Below are 23,147 nucleotides of genomic sequence, written 5' to 3'. Positions count from 1 at the left end.
GCATCAGGTTTGGCGTTCCCTTTCTTCTTGGCAGCATCCAATTATATGTATTTATATATATATATATTCATATAAAGTTAAAATTCTGGATATGAAATGGCATAAAATTGATTAGTATATATATATATATTCATGTAAAGTTATAATTGTGATAACAGGAAAAATTGAAAGGTAAAGAACTATCTGCTAGAGAGTTTTTTGTTATAACCCACAAGAAAAAGGATGGATCTTGGGTTGATTCTACTTCATAAAATATCATGGTATGAATATTATAATTATTTTATATTTATCTTGTATGACAACACATGATTGATAAAATTATGTTTTATTTAATCCCTTTCAGGAAAAATATGATGATGAGATTACTAGTAAACTCTCAAAGGACGGATCCACCTCAATAAATGAAGATGAGATTTTCTCACAAGTTTTAGGATCAGAAAAACTTGCCCGTTTAGAACGATTTGGTTCAACTCGAAAGGCAGCCAAGAAAGAAGAAATGGAGAGAATGAAAGAAGAGATGAAATCAGAAATGAAAGAAAGATTGAGTGAAGTAACTGCATATTATGAAGCCAAGTGTGATGCCTTACAGGCAAAGTGTGAGGCGATGCAAATGATGTTTGAAAAAGTTATGAGACAAATGAATTGTTCATCATCGCAATCGCACAGTCACTCACCAAAGTTTTTTGAGAATGATATTGAGGACTTGTGCTAAAGTGGTGGTAAGTTCAAAATAATTTTTAGGCAAAATGTAATATGAACTATTTTGTCTCTAAGTATAACAATACTAAGATGTTGCAGGTAAAGAAGAAGGGTGATAAAGATGAGAGGAAGCTCAAGGGAAGAGAAGGATGAGTAATCCAATGGATTCTGTTTTTCTTTTTATTAATGGGCTTTGATGTTTGTGGATTTTAATCTTTTTTTGGTTCCCAATAAAATACATTATCTGTGATTGAACTTTCAGCTTGTTGGTTAGCTTTTCTCAGCTTGTTTCTAGCTTTTCTCAGCTGGTCTCATACTTGATTTGGCTGTAATACTTTAGATATTAGTGGTATAACAATATTCTTAACTTTCTTGATGCTAATGAATGTGGCTACTTGCTATTATATTCAGGTTTTTTCTCTAGTTGTGTAAAAAATTGCATTCATTGGTCATCTTTTTATCTTTTTATCCATTTTAATTAAATATATTCATGAATTTTTTTTTTTGTGATTAAAAGACTATTAGTGACAACAACAAATTATCACTAAAGAAGTATCAGTGATACCTTTTTGTTGTCACTAAAGAAATATTAGTGATAATTAAAATTATCACTAAAGAAGTATCAGTGATACATTTTTGTTGTCACTAAAGAAATATTAGTGATAATTAAAATTATCACTAAAAATAAATGTGTTGTGACTTAAAGAAAGTTGTCACTAATTGTGATGACTATTAGTTACAAATAATTGTTGTCACTAAAAGTGACTTTTAGTCACAACGATATTTTTAGTGTGGCTAAAACTTTTAGCCACGGACTTTTTAGTGATAACGTGGTGATAATATTTTTTAGTGACTAAAACTTTTAGTCACAACATTTTAAACTTTTTGTTACAACTTTTTTTGTGACTAAAAGTCAAGTTTTTTGTAGTGAGAGTTGAAACCATTGTCGTTTGTCACATGGACACCTCCGAGTGGGATTCAGATCATATTTCTTTCAAGGCCTTAGGGTTTGGGTCAGGATGGGACCTGTCTGTCATTTCTTTCCTGATCACACTAATTTTGTATGGCTTCCTTCCTCAATTCCAATCTAAGAAAAGAGACGAGAGAGACAAAAGAGCCAAGTGATCAAATGATCAATATGCATGTTGTTCAAATAATATTAAGTTTAAAGGTGTAAAATAAGTTTATGTGTATACATTTAGTTTTTCAATATAAATTATTAAATTTAAAGATATTTTAAACAAATAAATAATTAAATTCTTAATTTATTTAAATATTAAATATTTATGAGATATTCTAAAATATTGTTTAATTTAGTAATTTTGTCTATGGGCCACTCTAATTATAAAGTTTATCAAGAATTATAATATTTTTTTTACAACTCACAATATTCTTAAATTATCATTGACAAAAAAAACACAATAATTTCATGCATCAAATAATTTTTCTCACAACTCAACTAAAAAAAATTAATAAAAAAAGTTATATCTCTACAAAACTTACAAAATTTTAATCTCTTCTATATAAAAAGTGTGTAGATAACATAAATTTTTTGTTTTAACGGTTTGTTTTGTTAACTTTAATAAAATATTCTAAATATTTAATAGAATATACCTTTAAAACTAACTAAAAATAGATATTTATTAATTACATTAAAATTCAAATATTATAAAATATCAGTATAATAATATTAAATATAAGACTAAATATATAATAATTATACTAATATAAATTCAAATTAAAATGTTATAAAATATCATTATTATTAAAATATACACTACAAGAATAACAGTATCTAGCGACGACACCTCTAGCGACGACATGAAAAAAATCGTCGCTAGAGGTTATTTCATACACGCGGCCCCTGTTCGCGCGAAAAGCAATTGATTTCCCTCCTTTATTGACTTTTCTCTCTCTCTCTCTCCCTTTATGTTCAGATTAAGCAAACCGACTCCCCAAACACAAACAGCTCCCTTCTCCTCTCAGACCCCAAACCCCAAACCCTTCTCCTCTCAGACCCCAACCGAACCCCTGTCTCCCTCCTCTCAGACCCCAACCGAACCCCTCTCTCCCTCCTCTCAGACCCAACCTCCTCACTCTCTCTCCCTTTATTTTCAGACCCAAACCCAAACCGAAACCCCCAAACTCCTCTCTCTCTTCTCTCAGAACTCAAACCCCAAACCGTGAGAACCCCAATCGCACAAAAGCCCATCCTCCAAGCGCCGTCTGTGGCTCTTCCAAGCCGCCGTAGACGTACGGTTCCTCCAAGCTTCATCGGAGAATCTCCATCTACGGTACATACATATATATATATAAATATTTAGTTACACGGTATATATATATAAGTATTTAGTTTTTTATTATTAGTATTGTTCAGTTCATTTTTATATATATATATATATATTCTTTTGTGACACCCTCTCTGTTTTGCATGTGTATGTCCTGTTTTGGACTTGTTTGGGTAAAGTGCATTTTTCAGTGCTTTTGATTCCTGTGGTAGAATCAAACTATCATATGTAAATGTTGACTAAAGATTTAGGATTACATTGGGATTTTTCATTTTCTTCTTTTATGGGACCCTGTACATATATACGGTGATTCTATTTGCCTTTGCTTGGCTTAGCTAGGCTCTGAGTGTGTAGAAATATAATGCTTTTGAATTGATACTGATGGAGTTGAGGAATGGTAGTAGAGTTTGTTATATGCAGAGTAAATATAGAAAGTTCTAAGTTCTTGGTCGTCCTTGCTCAGATTTACATGGTTAATTAAATCATTTAGTAAATTAATTTTGGTGGCACACTTTGCTGCTTGTAGTTTATTGTCATGTAGCTAAGTTTATAAGCTCTGAAATATTCTTGATTTTTAGGGGTGAATTTATATTGCTAACCCAATAGGTTTTCGCTTTTCACTATCATAAATGGAGTTATGAAATTATAAGAAGGTTCTTTCAAAGAATATGCAGTAATGTGCATATATGGAAATTGAGAATTTTAGTTTTTTAAGTAATTACTGTCTTATATTTTGATTTAAATTCTTCATTATCTCTTTGAAAAGGACAACTATTTTGTTTATGTTGTTATATATCTTATTGCACTTCTTGATGTTTGCAGGGCTTGTAGTCCCAGATGTTCCATTAGAAGAGACTGATAATTTAAGAAAGGAAGCTCTGAAAAATAATATTGTACTGGTGTGTCTTATTGGCCTTCCGATTTTTCATTCATTTGGATAGATACAGTGTTCTGTTTTTTTTTTTTTTAAATGAAATTAACCTGCATCTTCTTGTGTGCTTCAAAGGTATTGCTAACCACACCCACTACTCCTAATGATCGAATGAAAGCCATTGTTCAAGCTGCTGAAGGATTTGTCTATCTGGTAAGGTTTTTCTTTGGTCGACTCATCAATCTTGCTTCCTCTTTAGTTTTTCTGATGCTTATAATAATGTATTAGTTTAAGTAAGCTTGACCGTTCATGCTAGAACTCTGTTCACTCATTTCTCTCTCTAGACGTGGGTTTTAGTTTTTCTGATGCTTATAATAATGTCTCAGTCATTTGCTGTAATTTGGCAACAATTCTTACTTGATGAGTTCTTTCTCTCCCTTTTCCTAGTTAGCTAACCATTTAAGGTGCCAATGAATAAAGGAAAAAGAATATAAAAAGAAGTACTTGCATTATTGTCATCTTTTAGTAGAGAGACATGGATATAATCTATTATCACTACTTGTACTGGTCGCAGCAGCAGAGCTAATTTTGTATACTCTTTAACTGAGTTTTCGAATGAGAATTTCCTGGTGCTAATTTAGTAGAATTCAGTTTCTTTACTATGGAGTTTGACTCTGTTATATTGGTTATTAGGGATTAGAGAGAGATATAGAGAGTTCTTGCCTAATGCTGCCATTTTTGCCTATTTCAAGTTTCAACAAATTTACTTTCTCAGTTTGTCATTTCATTAAACAATATCACAATATTAAGTTCCCAATTCCTTTAAAGATTTATATATACTTATACATATATATATATATATGAAAACTTGGTAGTTTATCTAGATTATAAGTTCCTGCAATGACAACTAACACAGTACAATATCAGAAATACACACTCCTAGACGCTAGTTAAAGCAATTTGTCAAACAGTTAGTAAACACAAACTAAGTAAGAAATCAAAGAGCAATACAGAGCCAGAGGAACATAAAATATGGAAGAAGTTAAATAAATATATGTGTAGTACATCAATCTAAAAAGAAGTACTTGCATTATTATGACAAAATTTGTGTGAAGAAAAACATGTAAGCAACTCTATTGTGGTGAGGCGAGGCAAACTATGAACTCGAACTTGATATCTTCACATGCATTTTCGAAATGATTTCTTTGGATCGTAATTGTGTTTTATATGTTTAGTTGCTACTGTTTGACATTTTAAAATATTTGGTTGTAGTATTACAGAAAACAAAACTACCCATCTATTACTTGGTATATATATATTGCTTGGTATAATAAATCACTACTGCATTAATCATCTTTTTATTAATTTGTACTATGTTGACTAACCACTTTTAATAAGCTACAATATTGAAATTTCTTGCTTGATTAATTAATGTTGAATGAGTTGATTAGTTTTGGGTCAACCAGCTTATTTTATTATCTTGACAGTCATAGAATAATAATTAGCAAAACCATTTGCCTTCAAACGACAAGCATTCACCATTGGATTGGATTGGTATTTTTCTTTTGAAGCTGAATTAATTGATACTGCTGAGTTTGATGCTTTGAGGAATTGAAAGAATTGAAACTGTTTTTGAGTAAATTATGAGTTTACTTATATTTCAAAACTTCCATATGTGTTTTTAGTCATTTAAGAAAACGAAAGTAACCGTTGGGAGAGGATTAAAGAGAGAAATGAGTGAGTGTTGAAGAAGAAGAAGAAGAAGAGTGTGTGAGAGCTTAAATGGTATATGGAACGGTTAGTTGGGATGTTGCTGTTATACAACAGAGAAAAGCACAAACTAAAAAAGGCAATGCTTTGTAAAATCTTTAGAAACTGAAAAATAAATAAATAAAAAGAACGAGAGAAAATATCTTCGTGGCTAAACCGTGTCTGTGCTGTGTTCTGTCTTATTTTTTTTTTCTTTTTAAAACAAATGAAATTTTCTCAGCTTTGTAATAACCACTTTTTTAGCTGAACGTGGTGGGGTTGGTTTGTGTTTTTGTTATTTTTTAAAGAAATAATTTTTAATTATGTTATTTTGTTTTATGCTTAAGAATGCAAAAAAAAGATAGAAACCAGAATGTGTGGCAGAGAAAGGGCAACGTATAGAGGTGATCAAAGGGGAAATGGTAGAGAATTTTTGTGAAAAAAATATATTTTAAAAAAAATTATAAATATATATATATATTTGCACATGTGTGAGTTAAGAAAGACTATATTGCATTAAATGATAGTTAGTTTGTTATTTTACCTCTAATTAATGAATTGTATGTCATTGTCTCTATTGAGAGATGGGGTTCACTTCAGAAAAAAAAAAGTGGAAAAATGCATGCATGCATGAATGAATGATTCAAGCCATTCTTTACTTTCTTGAAGAAATTATTTGTGAAGAAGGTTATACTTATATATACACATATGCTGAAGCAAATTTCAATATCTTGGGTTTAATTAATTTGAACTAACGAAATGTAACAACACCAAACCACATAATAAATCACTACTGCATTACTCTTCTTTTTATTAATTTGTACTCTGTTGACTAACCACTGCATTTTTAATTTTCAGGATTAATTGTTGATTGCAATTTGAGCAAGAGCTTGGTTTTGCAGGATTTTCTATAACGAAAGACTTTGGATTTTGATTGATTTATTGAGGTATTTACTCTTCAAATGTGTTTATTCTCTGTATTTAGGCTTGTTTATTTTGTTTTTTTTTTTTCATTATGTGTTATAAGTTTAAGAGAATACATGTTTCAATTGAATTTTTGTAAAACTTTAATGTATGTAGAAAAATATATGTTGTTCTAATAGAACCCAATATAGAGTTAAGTGGAGGTTAATCTAATTCCATGCAATTAATACAATATGTTTCAGCTATAGCTACCTATAACTAGATTGATATTTACACATATTTAATCCTATTTAAAATAATATATTTGTTTTTTATCAATAAAAAGAAGTCTTACTATTTTTACAAGTTTTGAGTTTTTCAGAATAATATGTATATTTGTTGTTCTTTGTGATGTTAATTTTCTTTAATTACTTCCCATCCTTTTGTAATAGTCTATCCATTTTCTTGATGCAATTATTTTTCGTCAAGAAATATGGAGTCAGGTTTACCCAAGAAAAAATATGATATATTTCTAATTAAGATGTATGGTACATGTGTGTGTTTTTTTAGGGAAATTTATGTATATATGTACCATACATCAACTCTGAGCAAGCAATTTGCGTTCATTAAAAAAAATAAAAAGAAAAAGTAGTAAAGAGTGAATCAATAAAATTATACAACAAATAATAATCATAAATGGTCAATATGCATAAACTTATAAATTTTTTACTAAATTTAATAACCAATAAAGGTAATAATTAATAAAATAAGTATAATAAAACAAATAATTAAATCAAATAAAATTAATTACTAAATTATATATAAAATTGAAATTAAATTGATTATTAATTACTCACTTAATTTATTAATTAATAAACTTTAATCTAATAAGTTATTGCTGATTTATTTGTAAAACATGATAATTCATTGAAAAAATAATAATTCAAATAATAATTTCTTACACTGTCCAGTGTAATAATTAATAATTTCTTACACTGTGCAGTGTCCTATAGAATGTCGATCGACAAGACTTGGATTAATAATTCAAATAAATTTTCTGATGAGTATGTTGCTGGAGCGTTTGCATTTGTTGAGAGAGCTCAACAATTTGTGGATACAAGGGGACTAGTGAAGTGTCCTTGTAACAAGTGTCTTAATACCGAATTGCAAACGATTGGTTTGTTAGAAAGTCATCTTTTTGAGAATGGTTTTCTACGAAGTTATACAAATTGGTACTGGCATGGAGAGGAGGAAATAATACCGACCAATAGAGTGGTCCACCAATGTCACGAGGACGAGATGATGGATGTTCTTAATGATATAGCACAACCTAACAATTGTGAAGATGATGAGAACGAGGTTGATGATGTGATACCACCAGCATCAGAATGCAGAGGTACTAGCCAATACTATAATGACTTATTTGCCGAGATGGAGTCTCCGTTATTCCCAGGGTGTGACAAATACACATCTTTGAATTTCGTAGCTAAGTTGATGCATTTCAAAGTGTTGGGGAAAATTCCTAACAAAATTTTTGATGGAATCTTGGAGTTGTTGGAAGATGCATTCCCATCTCCAAATAAGATACCAAAGTCACATTATGCGGCGAAGAGGTTGATGAGGAAATTGGGTTTGGGTTACGAGTCAATCCATGTTTGTAAGAATGATTGTGCATTGTTTTGGAAGGAAAATGCAGGAAAACACACGTGCCCAATTTGTGGGGAGGATCGTTGGGTGGATAAAAATACCAAGGGGAAGAAAGTGGCCCAAAAAGTTATGCGTTATTTTCCATTGACCCCTCGGTTGATGCGAAAATACGCGTCAAGACACATTTCTCAACATATGAGATGGCATCATGAAGGGCGTGTTAAAGAAGATGGTATCATGCGGCATCCTGCAGATGGGAAAGCATGGAAGGATTTTGACCGGAGCAATCCAACGTTTGCAATGGAACCTAGGAATGTGCATCTTGGATTGGCTGCTGATGGATTCAATCCTTTTGGAAATATGAGTTTGTCTTATAGCATGTGGCCGGTTGTGTTAACGACTTACAACTTGCCACCGTGGTTATGCATGAAAGAGACTAACTTTATGTTGACTTTATTAATTCCTGGTCCACATTCACCTGGAAAAGATTTTGATGTTTTCTTAAGGCCATTGGTTGATGAGCTGAAGGAATTATGGGTGAACGGTGTTCAGACTTGAGATGTTGTTGATGGTAGTTTTTTTAAGCTTCGAGCAGCTTTATTGTGGACTATAAATGATTTTCCAGCGAGGAGTAGTCTTTCTGGATGGAGTGGTCAAGGTTACACTGCTTGTCCTACTTGCAATGTATCAACACCATCAGTTCGTTTGCAAAATAAGGTTGCATTTTACGGTCACAGACATTTTTTACCAATGGGACACCAAATTAGAAAAAAGAAGAAGTTATATGGTTCAGTTGAGAAAAGACCACCTCCAGAGGAATTTAGCACTGAAGCTATTTTCACACAAATGAATTTTATGCCTGAATCTCTTCCTGGTAAGCATGTTAGCTACGGTGGACAAAAAAGGAAACGCACAAAAGAGCAAGTTGGTTGGCGTAAAAAAAGCATTTTCTTTGAGCTCCCATATTGGGCCAATATGAAGTTGCTACACAACCTAGACGTCATGCATGCTGAGAAAAATGTATGCGACAGCTTAGTTGGCACAATAGTCGGGTTGGAAAATAAGACCAAAGATACAATTAGCGCTAGAGTAGATTTGGAGAAGATGAAGATAAGGCCAGAATTGCATCTGAGAATGGTAAATGGTCGAATGGAAAAGCCGGCAGCGAAATACACATTTATTCCTGAAAATCGGCATAAGTTTTGTCGATTTTTGAAATCAGTCAAATTTCCTGATGGGTTTGCATCTAATCTAAGGAAGAATGTGATTGAAAATGACACTAAGATTACTGGGTTGAAATCCCACGATTGTCATGTCATATTGCAACGTCTTTTGCCAATTGGTGTTCATTCATTCCTAGAAAAACCTATTGCCAAGACCATTATTGACTTATGCACTTTCTTCAAGATTATTTGTGCTAGAACTCTGGTTGTTTCTGATTTGGAGAAAGTGAAAACATCAATTGTTGAAATTCTTTGCGGACTAGAAATCATTTTTCCGCCAGCATTTTTTGATGTTATGGTTCACCTAATGATACATTTGCCTCAAGAAGCAATAGATGGAGGTCCAGTACACATGAGGTGGATGTATCCCTTTGAGAGATACATGAAAAAATTGAAACATTATGTGCGTAATAAAGCTCGTCCTGAGGGTTCCATAGCTGAGGGTTATGTCGTCGATGAAGCATTGACATTCTGTTCTATGTACTTCAAAGGGGTGGAAACAAGGTTTAATCGTCCAGATAGAAATGTTGATGCAATTCCATCACCAAAGAAGTTGTCTGTGTTTCAATCTCAAGGTCGTCCGATCGGTAAGAAGACATTAACAACTTTGGACGATGAACTTAAAAAAACTGCTGAGTGGTACATTCTCAACAATTGCGTTGAGATTCTCCCATATATTCAGTAAGTACTTTGATCACACTAACAATATATTTATCTACTCTTCCATTTATCTTTCAAATTTTTTAAGTCTTTCATATTTTATATGTGTAGAGAGCACAAGCAGATCCTTTTATCTAGTGGTGCTGAAAACCTAGATCAATTACAGAAAAAGGAGTTCCCCATGTGGTTTTACAATAAGCTTTACAATCTTCGACAAGCGGGATCTGCAGAAGCTTCTGAAGAGTTATTCTCCTTAGCAAGCGGCTCCTCTAATCTTGTTTCTTCATACACTGGGTGTATTGTTAATGGAGTTCGATTTTTGTGCTATGATAGAGATAAAAATTTGAAAACTCAAAACAATGGTATCTTAGTACCCGGAGTAGACAACAAAAGTTTCTACGGGCAATTAGAAGAGGTTATAGTGATGTCATACCTTGCTGGTTGTTCTGTTGTATTATTCAAGTGTAAATGGTTTGATACAGATCCTACCAAGAGTAGGATGAAGAATGAAAATAATATAACCAGAATATTTACCAAGTTCGAGTGGTACAAAGATGACAAATTTATCTTGGCAACTCAGGCAAAACAAATTTTCTATCTTGATGATTTGAAAAATGACCGAGATTGGAAAATTGTTGAAGAAGTTCATCATAGAAATGTGTGGGACACCCCAGCAGCTGATGAACAGTTGGATCCCATTGAAATAGATGTTATGCATGACACAATATCATCTGATTTTCAATTGTTTGTCGATCTTGGTCCGTTGCCAGAAATCAATTTTTGCCGTAGAGATCAACCGCCATCTATTGTCAATGTAGATACTCATGTTGATCAAGAGGAAGATGAAGAGGAAGAGGAAGAGGAAATGGTTGATGAAGAGGAAGAGGAGATGGTCGATGAAGAGGAAGAGGAAGAGGAAGAGATGGACTTAGAAGAAGATAATGTAGAAGAAAATGAGAATGATAGTGATAATGAATATTATAGTGATGATTAAGTTGTAATTTTTACATTCAAAGATTGAACGATAATATTATTTATGGATAACCATATTATTTATGTTTATCTTTATTTGTCAACATTTTATTATATGCACACATATATATATCATTATATTTAAATTTATTAGATGTCTTCTGCGGTAATGCGACATCACGGAGGTGATGGCGGGACAGATCCTCCTCGAGATCCAACACATATAGAGGCTGACTGTGAGAGAGGTAATTCATGCACTATCTACTGTATTTATTCATAAATTAACCTTATAACTATAAATGTATAATTTAATATTATGCAATTGTAAAATAATAGTGCCTGCAATAAAAAGGCGTGGCATCAACAAAGGGATATCAACCCGAGAGGCTAGGGCTGCCTTAGGTAGACCATTACCCCTTGAGTGGGATGTTCGAGGAAAGACGTACAAGGAAATTGGTGAATATTCTCACCATTTGTCTCAGGAGATCGGCCTTCTCATTCGACAATATGTCGATCCCGACTATGATCGATGGGATAAAGTACCAAAGGAAGTTAGAGATCGAATATTTCCTCGTCTACAGGTAATTTATTTCTTATCTTTTGTATTTTGTTGAATTTAATGTTAAATTTGACTAATTAACTTAATTTATTTTAATTTAGGATGATTTATTCGATATTGGTCTCACTCGGTATGGGGCAGAACATCGAAGTGGCATTCTTCTCGGCATTCAACGATCTTGCGCTGATCGTTACTCAGAATGGAAGAATGATATATCTACTCACATAAAGAAGCATGGTCGGAGACATGCTCCTGATGGTTTGGTAGAAGAAAAATGGAAGAAAGCGCTTGATTATTTTGATCGACCTGAAGTGAAGGTAAAATTTCTTTTTAATTTAGTTTTGTTAATATAACATATATATAATTAACACAATGTCATTTTGTAGAGGCGCTCTGAGATTAATGCTGCGAATCGAGCAAAACAAAAACAAAATAGCTTCCAAGGATCGCAGTCTACGCCAGCACTTCGTTATAAGAAGGTATTTTTTCTTATTAAATTTTTTAAAAAATTCATATATTTTTATTAAATTTCTAAATAATTTTTGTATATTAGCGCAATATGCAAACTGGCCATCTCTCAGGCGTTCCAGAAACTTGGATGGATACTAAATATAAAGAAGGGAGAGGTTGGGTCAGTCAAGTAGCACATGATAATTATGTAAGTAATTGTATATTTTTTATATTTTTTATATTTTTCTTACTTTGTAAATTTGCAATAGTTGTATTAAAAATTCAATAATACAGGAAAAGTTGCTGGAGGTACGTCAAACTCAGCAGACCCAATCTTCTACGACCACCTCTAATGCGAGTACTGCCACAACTGAGGTGGACGACATTGCCCTTGTTGAGACAGTCTTTGGACGCCGTCGGGGCCATCAGACAGGACTTGGTCGTCGGATTCGCTCGAGCGCGGAACGTGAAGTGACTGACACACTTCAACCACCGTCACCGCCCCCTACTGCCCAAGAGATGCGGGATGTGGTCGAACGTCTCCGAATCGTTGAGGAGTACATGGCTAGACTTGGTGGAGCCTCAGGTTCTGGATCTTCTCAGCCAGGTGATGGTCAGGATCCGACACCTCCTACTCAATAGGATGCTGGAGAACATTATTTATGACTTTATACTTTATGTAATTTGACTTTAGGAAAATATTATATATCACATTCTACTTTATTTAGACTTACCTTGTTTTATTGGAACATTATATTTATAAAATTTTATGATTATTAAATTTTATTAGATTTATTTATGTTTCAATTAAAAAAATCAAATACAATATATAATAAATATAAAAAAAAAAAGCAAATTAAAAAATTTTATTAGATTTATTTATGTTTCAATAAAAAAAAATCAAATAAAATATATAATAATTATAGAAAAAAGCAAATTAAAAAAAAAATAATAATATCTCTAGCGACAACGTACGAGACCTCTAGCGACGACATAGGGAAGAAGTCGTTGCTAGAAAAAAAGCAAATACGGAAATATGAAGTCATCCAGCGACGAATTTATCGGGCTCTAGCGACGACTAATGTTGTCGCTATAACCTATAGCGACGACAATTATAAGATCGTCGCTAATAAAAACCAATTAGCGACCGGGTTATAGCGACGACAACTAGCGACGACCATGTAGTCGCTAGAGCCTCCAGCGACGATAAATTCCCTTCTAGCGACGAAAAATGTCGTCGCTAATACCCCTTTTTCCTGTAGTGATATAATACAAAATAAATATTTAATAATTATATTAATATAAATTCAAATATTATTATGGTAATATTATATAATTCTAATTTTTTACTAATTATATTAATATGAATTTAAATACTATAAAATATTATTATCATAATATTTAATACAAAACTAAATATTTAATACTTATATTAATATAAATTTAAATATTATACAATATCATGGTAATAATATATTATACATAATTTTAATTTTTAAAAGAATGCAATGCAATTGGAAAATAGAGGAAATGGAAAATAGAAGCTCAGAGCTCAAAGATGAGTCTGGCCTTGATTATATTACTGAGATAAAGTTACAAAACTTTAGCTGTAGAAAATCACAGCTCAGTAACCATTACAAAACTAATTTTGTGACAAGATGGTTGAGAGAAACTAACTTCACGTGACAGCTGGTATAACAGAATGGTGATCAGACTGAGGCTCACTAATCTCAGTAGACTCACTAAACTCATGCTCAGTAAGCTAAGTGTTGCTAAGCTCGGTAATCCTAATATCCCCCCTCAAGTGACATGGGTATACACAATGTTAACTTGTTTCGAAAAGAAGAAAACTAAGGCAAATCTAATGGTTTGGTGAGAACATCAGCAATCTGATGAGCTGAATCCACATACCATATATCAAGTTGTTTGGCAAGAACACGATCCCGAACAAAGTGTAAATCAATTTCGATGTGTTTGGTGCGGGCATGAAAAATAAGATTTGAGGCAAGAGAAGCAGCACTAAGATTGTCACACCAAATAATTGGACACTGAGAAAGAGATACCTGAAGCTCACTCAGAAGAGATTGCATCCAAATGAGTTCAGATGTAGCAAGAGCCAGAGATCGATACTCAGATTCTATGCTGGATCGAGCAACAACATGTTTCTTTTTGGAGCACCAACTAGCAATATTTCCTCCAAAGAATACACAATAACCAGAGATGGACTTTCGATCACCAAGACAGCCAGCCCAATCAGCATCAGAAAAAGCCTGAAGATCAAGAGCAGCAGCTGAAGAGAAACAAATTCCAAGTTGAGAAGTGCCAGCTAAATACCGAAGAACACGTTTACAAGCAGTCCAATGATCTGTGGTGGGAGCCTTAAGAAATTGACTTAGCCTATTCACAACAAAGGCTATGTCTGGACGAGTCATAGTGAGATATTGAAGAGCACCAATAACACTTCTATATGTTGTATGATCTTGTACAGGCATGCCAGAAGTAAGAGAAAGTTTGGTGCTAGATCACATGGGCGTGCACAACAACAAAAATCACCATTACCGGCGGAGGAGCCCGCCGGTAATACATGGTATATCCGCCGATATTTGTTATTACCGGCGGAAATCCGCCGGTAAAGTCCCGCCATTAATAAACGGTCGGTATTATCACCATTACCGACCGTTTGACACTACCCGCCGGTATTGCACTATTACCGGCGGATTAATAGAGGCGGGCGTCCGCCGGTGTTGTGCAACGCTGACACCGTTTGACCGGATTATTACCGGCGGGTTCCGCCGGTATTAGTCCGCCGGTATCTCAATACTAATACTAAAATAAAACAATTAATTTTATTTTATTTCTTAATAAATATACATATAATACTTATTTAAAAATAATAATATTTAACATATATTATAATTAATAACACAATTAATATTCATCTAACAAAACTAACATTTTAATTAATCATAAAATTAACATAAGAAAATACAAATTGTCTCATTTTAATTACATATAAAGTAATTATAACATAAACATAATAAAATTTCAATTGTCTTAATATAATTAAAAAACGTAATCTAATTATTATTGTTTTGATCTGGCCAACTTGGTGTAAAATACTCATTAAGATCAATATCTTGATCACTAGTATTAGGGCGCGGCAATGGTGGTGAAGCAAACTGTGGTGCTTGTGTAGAGTGATGATGCGAAGATGGTCTAAATTGTCGAGCATGTGGTCGCGGCGAGGGAGACTGATGCAAAAAACTCTCAAACTGACCATACCTCTGCTGCTGCGACGGACTCACAAATTGACCATACATCTGCTGTGGATGCTGCTGCTGCGATGAATCCCCGAAGTCACGACGCCTAGGATGTGACGTCTGAGATCCGGTAGCGACGTCGGGGTAATATAAAGGAGGGGACTGGGAGGAACGTCCGTACGTGTTTGGATAATTCTGTTGAGGTGGATACACATGTTGTTGTTGTTGTTGTGGCATCGACCAAGGAGGTGGACTTTGAGAAGATATACCACCTTCAGGTTGTGATGGTAAATATCGTTGGAGAAGGCTTTCAAACCGCGACTCAGTTTCTGTACTGGTATGCTGAGGATTACCAGATGGACCTTGTTGAGATTTCAACATCCGGATCTCTTCACGCATTGACTTCATCATTTCCGCCATAGTAGCCATGTCTTCCTGAGGTGTATGAACAGGTTGGGCCTGTGACTGACTTGTGGAGCTGGAAGCTGATTTTTTCCCTTTGCCTTTGCTGTAACCTACTCCTCTTTGAAAGTCAGACCTCTCCCCAAGTACTTTACTCATAATCTCGTACTGATCGATCGACGAGGATTCAGCAGCAGATCCAGTTTCAGATCCCTCCGTCGGTCCTTGAGACTGACTTTGAAGTCGTGCCCTCTCAAGCTCTTCCGTCATTTTTTCCTGTTCATAAAAAAGTGTTAGAAACACATCAGTAACATAGTTTAATGAAAATAATAACACAAAAGTTTAAACTTACAAAAGTTTCTCGAGCTGTGTCGTTGACAAAAACTTTTGTCGATTTTCTCAAATGGCTATCTTTCCAAGTATCAATAACATGTTCATCAGGGTTCGCCTATACAAATTTAGAGATAGGAAGTTAGAATGTAAAATTTTGTTAAATTAAATTAATATTTTTACTTACAAATTGGTGACGCTTAGCTGCCATCGATTTTGTGCCTTGCGTCGATGTATACTTCATTTCTTTTCTGTTTTTCTTGTTTTGGTTGGATCGCGCGATATATTTTGGGCTCAAAAACAACTGAACAATATCTTTCCAACTCTCCTTGGAGCAATGGTCAGGTGGGGCAACTAAAACACTCTGCAAATCTTCCGGATTAGAGTAATATTTTTTGAAGTGAGTATGTCTGATGTTCTTTCTCTCAGAATATCTTTTGCGCATCTCTGTGTAGATAGTTTTCATAACTCTCCCGGGTTCTGGATGACCATCAACATTATAAAAATACTACATTAAAAATAACATGTTAGTTTAGTTTGTAAATGATTTCTACATTAAAAATTATACCACAAGAGTTGTTCTAAATTTGTACCTTCATCCTATGTACGACTTGTTCCTTAAATTGTTGAGGTATATCAGCGAAATCCAAGTAATGTCCTGGCAACAACAAAGTGACTTGGAGGCCTATCTCGCGGACAAAAGCTTGGTCCTCCAAGCCAACCACTTTGTCCGTCCTAGGATCAAGCTGAAGATCTAGAGGTTTCCCGGCATTTCGCCTTCGAATTTCAAGTGGCTTCGAATTAGCCAGGCCACGACCTTTTTTTCTCGGCACTTCAGCTATCCACATTTTCAAGAATAACCAAAATTTGAAATATTAATATTATATTTAAACATTCGTAGAGCTTGACTTTCAAGCTATGAGCAAAATTTGAAAATTATTATTAACCTGACTCGCAGGAAGAGGGTACTCTACTAGGATCTGGCGGGTCTAGACCTCCACCATCTCCGCCATGAGAAGTGGCTATATCTGCTGACATTGTACTTAGGAACAAAAATGATTAGTTAGTATTAAATTGTTAGTTAGTATCAAATATCACCAATGGAAATGAACATCATGATTACAAGTCTCATATATTATATTTTAAACAATTGTCTTTATTACAAAAATATAAAAACTAAGTAGAATAATCACTATCACTTTCATCATTAATTAAATTAACATCAATCGGAGACACATGATTAACATCATCTTCACAAATATCAACTAGCAATTCATCTTCTTCATCGACTTCTTCTTCGCCTAAGTCGTCATTTATGAAATTTTCATCTAATTGATCAGCAGGTGAATTTTCTATAGTGCCAATATATGTTGCAGGTTCATGAGATTCCATAACCAACTGACCGAGATCCACGGTCAACACAAAATTTGATGAGTTTATGTCATGTACAACATCAACATCTGCATCGGCTTCATCGTCCTTGATGTCCCAAATTTGACGGTGATTGACATCCTCAACAATTTTCCAGTGTCGGCCTCTAAGTAGATCATCGAGATAGAATACTTGCTTAGCTTGGCTAGCAAGTATATAAGGCTCATCTTTGTACCATTCGCTACTGACGTTTATACTGGTGATATTATTTTCAGTGATTGTTTTCTTCTTGCTTGGATCAGTGTTAAACCATTTACACCTAAACAATGCAACTGAATATGCACCAGTGAAAGATAAGACCAGTACATCTTGAAGTGTGCCATAATAGTTAAAACCTTCAGTTCCCGCAACAGACACTCCACTATTTTGTGTGGTGCGCTTTTGATCTCGGTCATAAGCGATAAATCGAACACCGTTAACTATACAACCTTCGTAGTATGTTGCCAAGTGATCTGACCCAGATGCTAAAGCTAGCAACTCATCACCATTCTCTAAAGATCCTTGTTTGTGCAAGTCATATATCTAAATAAATTAATAAACTTATATTAGAATGATAAAAATATCATTACAATAATAAATGTTTAAAAATAATCTCAATTTTACCTTCTTATGAAACCACTGGCGAAAATTTTTCTTCTGTAAAAGATTATGATCACCATCTGGGAATTTCAGTTTGATCTCTACTAGGTGTTCGCTGTAAATTTGAATGCTTTGACTATTAGATCAAATAATTTGGAATAAACATAAATTGCACTTTAAAGGGAATAAACTTACTCTAAGTAACCCTGAATTTCAGGTGAATTGTTAATGATGAACCATTCAGCCATTTCACGAGTCGCAAGATCTAGAGGCTTGAGAGATTCCTTTGTTAGGGGACGACATTGAGATTGAAACACAGTAAGGTGTCGTGGGACATACACCTCATCTTTATTGCGATCAAGACGATTAAATTTAGTTTCAACCCCTTTGAAATACATCGAACAAAATGTCATAGCCTCATCAGCGACATAGCCTTCAGCTATTGACCCTTCAGGACGAGCTTTATTTCTCACGTAGTTCTTCAATTTTTTCATGTACCTTTCAAAAGGATACATCCATCTCATAAATACCGGTCCACCCAAAATTGCTTCTTCAGGCAAATGTAAGACCAAGTGAATCATTATATCAAAAAAAGCCGGAGGAAAGATCAACTCCATCTTGCACAATATCAGAACAAGGTCTTTTTGTGCTTCCTCCATATCTGTAACATTTATAGTCCTCGAACATAGTTGCCTGAAAAAACTACATAGTTCAAAAATGGTGGTCGATATATCTTTCGGGAGAAACTTGCGAACACCCACAGACAATAATCGTTGCATTATAACATGACAATCGTGGGATTTCAACCCAATGATATTTGTTTCATTCTCTATTACTTTTTTCTTCAAATTTGAACAAAAGCCATCTGGAAATTTCACTTTTTTAATAAATTGACAAAATTGTTGTCTCTGATCAGGAGTTAACACGTAAGAAGCATGTGGCTTCATCAACTTTCCACTCTCATCTTCATAAATCCACAATGATTCCCTTACTCCCATCTTCTTCAAATCATATCTTGCATTAGTGGTGTCCTTAGACTTATCATTGTCCAAGATTGTGCCGAGGAGACTATCACACACATTTTTTTCGACATGCATGACATCAATGTTATGTTTTAAAATGTTTGTACTCCAATAATCAAGCTCGTAGAAGATGCTTTTTTTCCTCCAATTTCTATCTTCCGCAACTCTTCTACGTTTGACACCTCCAAACTGCAAGTGTTTTCCAGGAACTTGGGGTGGAAGGTTGTTCACTTGTTCTAATATTTCCTCACAAGTAAATCGTTTCGGAGGACGTCTTCTCTCAATTTGTCCATCGAACTCAGTGTTCCTTCTCATTCGATGTGTACTGGGCAAGAATCTTCTGTGACCAACATACGATGTCTTACCGATCACTCGAATGGAAGATGTGTCTTCATTACATGTAGGACAAGCTTTGTATCCCTGACCACTCCATCCAGACAAACTACTTTGAGCTGGAAAATCATTGACTGTCCATAAAAGGGCTGCGCGCAGCTTGAACATAGTGTTGGTCGTACTATCTCTCGTAACAACTCCGTTAGACCACAACTCCTTCAACTCATCCACCAATGGTCTTAGAAATACATCTATGTCCTTACCCGGTGATTTTGGACCAGGAATAAGGATGGTCAGCATCAAATTGTTGTCTTTCATACATAACCAAGGTGGAAGATTATAGTTCGCCAACACCACAGGCCACATGCTGTATGCCAGGTTCATGTTGCCAAATGGATTAAATCCATCAGCAGCTAAGCCTAAACGAACATTCCTAGGATCACTTGCAAATCCAGGATGATTGACGTCAAAGTTCTTCCACGCCGTCCCATCCACCGGGTGTCGCATCACTCCATCATCTTTCGATTTCCCAGTGTGGTGCCATAGCATGTCCTTCGCTGTAAGCCTTGAGCTGTATAGTCTTTTCAACCGGGGTGTCAATGGAAAGTAACGCATCACCTTATGCGGCACCTTTTTTCCTTTAGTTTTTTCAAAAGTCACCCATCGACTAGTTCCACAAACTGGACATTCTTCTTTGTTTGCATGCTCTTTGTAAAATAAACAGCAATCATATTGGCACACATGAATCGACTCGTATCCCAACCCTAATTTCTTCAATCTCTTTTTAGCCTCGTAGTACGTTGATGGAATTTTATTTTCCTTCGGAAAGGAAATCTTTAACAACTTCAATAATTCATCGAATATGTTGTTAGGAATCTTCCCTCTAACTTTCAAATGTAATAGCTTAGCTAAGAAGTTAAGGGAAGAAATCCAATCACAACCAGGATACAACTCGGCTTCAATCTCCTCAAATAACTCGCCGTAATATTGACTTGCGCCACTATTGTCTACTTGCTCAGCTGTCGGTAAGAGGAAGTCCTCCACTATGGGAATCATCTCGTCAACTTCATCATCATCAACTACTTCATCAACAACATCTAGTTCCGCTTCCCCATGATAAATCCACCTCTCATAACCTTGATAAAACCCCCAATCGAATACATGTGCTTCGACAACAGGTAAAATTTCAAGCCTATTATTTATGCATCTGACACACGGACACCTAATTCTTCCATCAGAATCCTTATATTCCGAGGCCATCCTCAAAAATGATTGTAGACCATTCCAATATTCTTGACAAGCACGATTTCTCAATGTTGTCCAAGTCTTGTCAATCGCCATCTAGAATGTTACAAGAGTCTGTGAGTTTTAGTAATGTGAAAAGGAATGGATAACAAAAAAATTTGTTATCATTTTTTAAATCTTATGCAATATTATAATATTTTATGATGTTTTATTAGAAAGTGTTATTCAAATTAAAAAAACAATTCATTCATTATTTTATTGTTAATACTTTAAACTTATCATTTCTGTGTCGATATCCCTGTAATCGATGGTTGTGGTCAACAACCATCAATCACAAGCATACCGAGACAGAAAAAATAAATTATTAATATTAACTATTTAATTAACCATTATTAATTTTTAAGATTTGTATTAAATTAAATTAAATTATTCAATTAGATTATGTTATTTAATAAAAAATAAATTATTATAAGATATGTAGTAATTTTTAAGTAATCATTATTAATTGTAAAAACTTTTATTAAATAAAATTTTCAATTTCTATATTCAAATAATTTAATAATAGTTAATATTATTAATTATGTAACATTAATTATTAAATTAAATAATTAATAATATTAACTATTTAATTAATCATTATTAATTTTTAAGATTTGTATTAAATTAAATTAAATTATTCAATTAGATTATGTTATTTACTAAAAAATAAATTATTATAAGATATGTAGTAATTTTTAAGTAATCATTATTAATTGTAAAAACTTTTATTAAATAAAATTTTCAATTTCTATATTCAAATAATTTAATAATAGTTAATATTATTAATTATGTAACATTAATTATTAAATTAAATAATTAATAATATTAACTATTTAATTAACCATTATTAATTTTTAAGATTTGTATTAAATTAAATTAAATTATTCAATTAGATTATGTTATTTAATAAAAAATAAATTATTATAAGATATGTAGTAATTTTTAAGTAATCATTATTAATTGTAAAAACTTTTATTAAATAAAATTTTCAATTTCTATAATCAATTAATTTAATAATAGTTAATATTAGATAATAATATTTAATAAATAAATTAAAATAATTTCTTATAATAATTTATTATTTATTTAATTAATCATTATTAATTTTAAAAACTTATTTAATTAAATAATATTGAATCAAAATTTTATTATTTAATTAATTAAAAAATAAATTTTTATAAGATATGTAGTAATTTTTAATTAATCATTATTAATTGTAAAAAAATTTATTACTATAAAATTTTCAATTTCTATATTAAAATAATTTAATAATATTTAATATTATTAATTAGATAACATTAAAAATTAAATTAAATAATTAATAATATTAAATATTTAATTAACATCAATAATTTATTATTTAAAGAAAATTTTATATACCACCTTTTTCAAAATTGTGTGTTGTTAACTTCGAGAATTTTAGTTTTATTTTTTGTTCATATCAATTTTGAGTTATTTCCTACAAAATTTTAAATTATTTGTACATTATTAAAAAAGAGTTTTATTATACAAGTTAGGCTATCTCAAATGGTTGAGTGTCTTAGAATATTATCAAGCTTATATATGTAGATCTAAAAGACTAAAACATCATTATCAAGTTTCTCTTTCATTTATAATAATTAACCATTAATATATTCATGTCATAATCAAGCTTAGTAGAATAAACAGCGGCAAAGCAGGAACTGTAAATTGTATAAAAAACATATTATCAATGCTTTTTTTTTTTATAAAAATCCCAGTCAAATACTATAAAATAATTTATTTTATAAAAAACAGAGTAAACAAACAAACAGAATAAACAAAAAGAGTAAATAGACAAACAGAGTAAACAAAGATACATACTTGAGAAAAACCCCAAAGAACCTTCAAACTTCAATACTGTAAACGATCCAAATCTGAAATAAAAATACATACACACAATCAATTTTGATAAATCCATAAATAAAATTGATAAATCAACCAAGGTTTGAAAAAGAAAAATCAAAGAGTCACCTGGTTGTATAAAGCAACAAAGATAGTTCTTCCAAAAATAAACAGGGCGCAATATAGCCCTAAAAGCAGACTTAAATCCCTAGCACAATCAAAAAAAAAAATTCGAATAGGGTGTTAAAAAAAATTATAGAAGTGACGAAAAAATTCTTTAAGAATTTAATAAATTTGATTAAAATTAAAAAAAAAATGCATTCATCGAAAAAGAATGCATTATACTACTAACTCTTGGACTCATACAAGTCATTTCCTCAATGAATTAATTGGTAGTTAAGTAAAGCAAAATGGTTACTTATTGCCCATTTCCTCAATGAATTACTTATTCCTTAGGTCCACAGGGAAAAATATTCGGAGTAAACAACTGTTTGGTTCTTGTAATGATGCCTGCATAATCCCAAAATCTAGTACTTAAGAACAAGTCCAATGTACCCCATTGCTCCACACCCACCCCAAATAAATAAATAAAAAATAAAATTACCCTGATAGATTAAATCAT

The 23,147-nt window shown here is 32.8% G+C and overlaps 1 protein-coding gene and 2 long non-coding RNA genes across 3 annotated transcripts; 2 read left to right on the top strand and 1 right to left on the bottom strand.

Annotated features, from left to right (window-relative positions):
• The first annotated feature begins 3,891 nt into the window (after nt 1-3,891).
• Nucleotides 3,892-7,647, top strand: LOC133783764 (uncharacterized). The gene is made up of 3 exons (XR_009870947.1): nt 3,892-4,071; nt 6,466-6,554; nt 7,514-7,647. It is a non-coding gene; the product is annotated as an uncharacterized LOC133783764 (long non-coding RNA).
• Nucleotides 7,648-11,523: 3,876 nt separating this feature from the next.
• Nucleotides 11,524-12,031, top strand: LOC133783763 (uncharacterized). The gene is made up of 3 exons (XR_009870946.1): nt 11,524-11,593; nt 11,673-11,888; nt 11,958-12,031. It is a non-coding gene; the product is annotated as an uncharacterized LOC133783763 (long non-coding RNA).
• A 3,067-nt stretch (nt 12,032-15,098) lies between these two features.
• Nucleotides 15,099-16,212, bottom strand: LOC133784669 (vacuolar protein sorting-associated protein 27-like). Its single transcript, XM_062223959.1, has 2 exons — nt 16,036-16,212; nt 15,099-15,959 (listed from the first exon to the last, which is right to left on the bottom strand). Exon 2 carries the CDS (start codon nt 15,951-15,953, stop codon nt 15,099-15,101), a length of 855 nt encoding a protein of 284 aa, XP_062079943.1. The 5' UTR covers nt 15,954-15,959; nt 16,036-16,212.
• Between the last annotated feature and the right edge of the window lie 6,935 nt (nt 16,213-23,147).

This window comes from Humulus lupulus, chromosome 6, assembly GCF_963169125.1.
Source record: "Humulus lupulus chromosome 6, drHumLupu1.1, whole genome shotgun sequence".
In the NCBI taxonomy this organism is placed as follows: Eukaryota; Viridiplantae; Streptophyta; class Magnoliopsida; order Rosales; family Cannabaceae; genus Humulus; species Humulus lupulus.
Note: the sequence above shows the minus strand (reverse complement) of the source record. Positions and strands in the feature narration are given on the sequence as shown.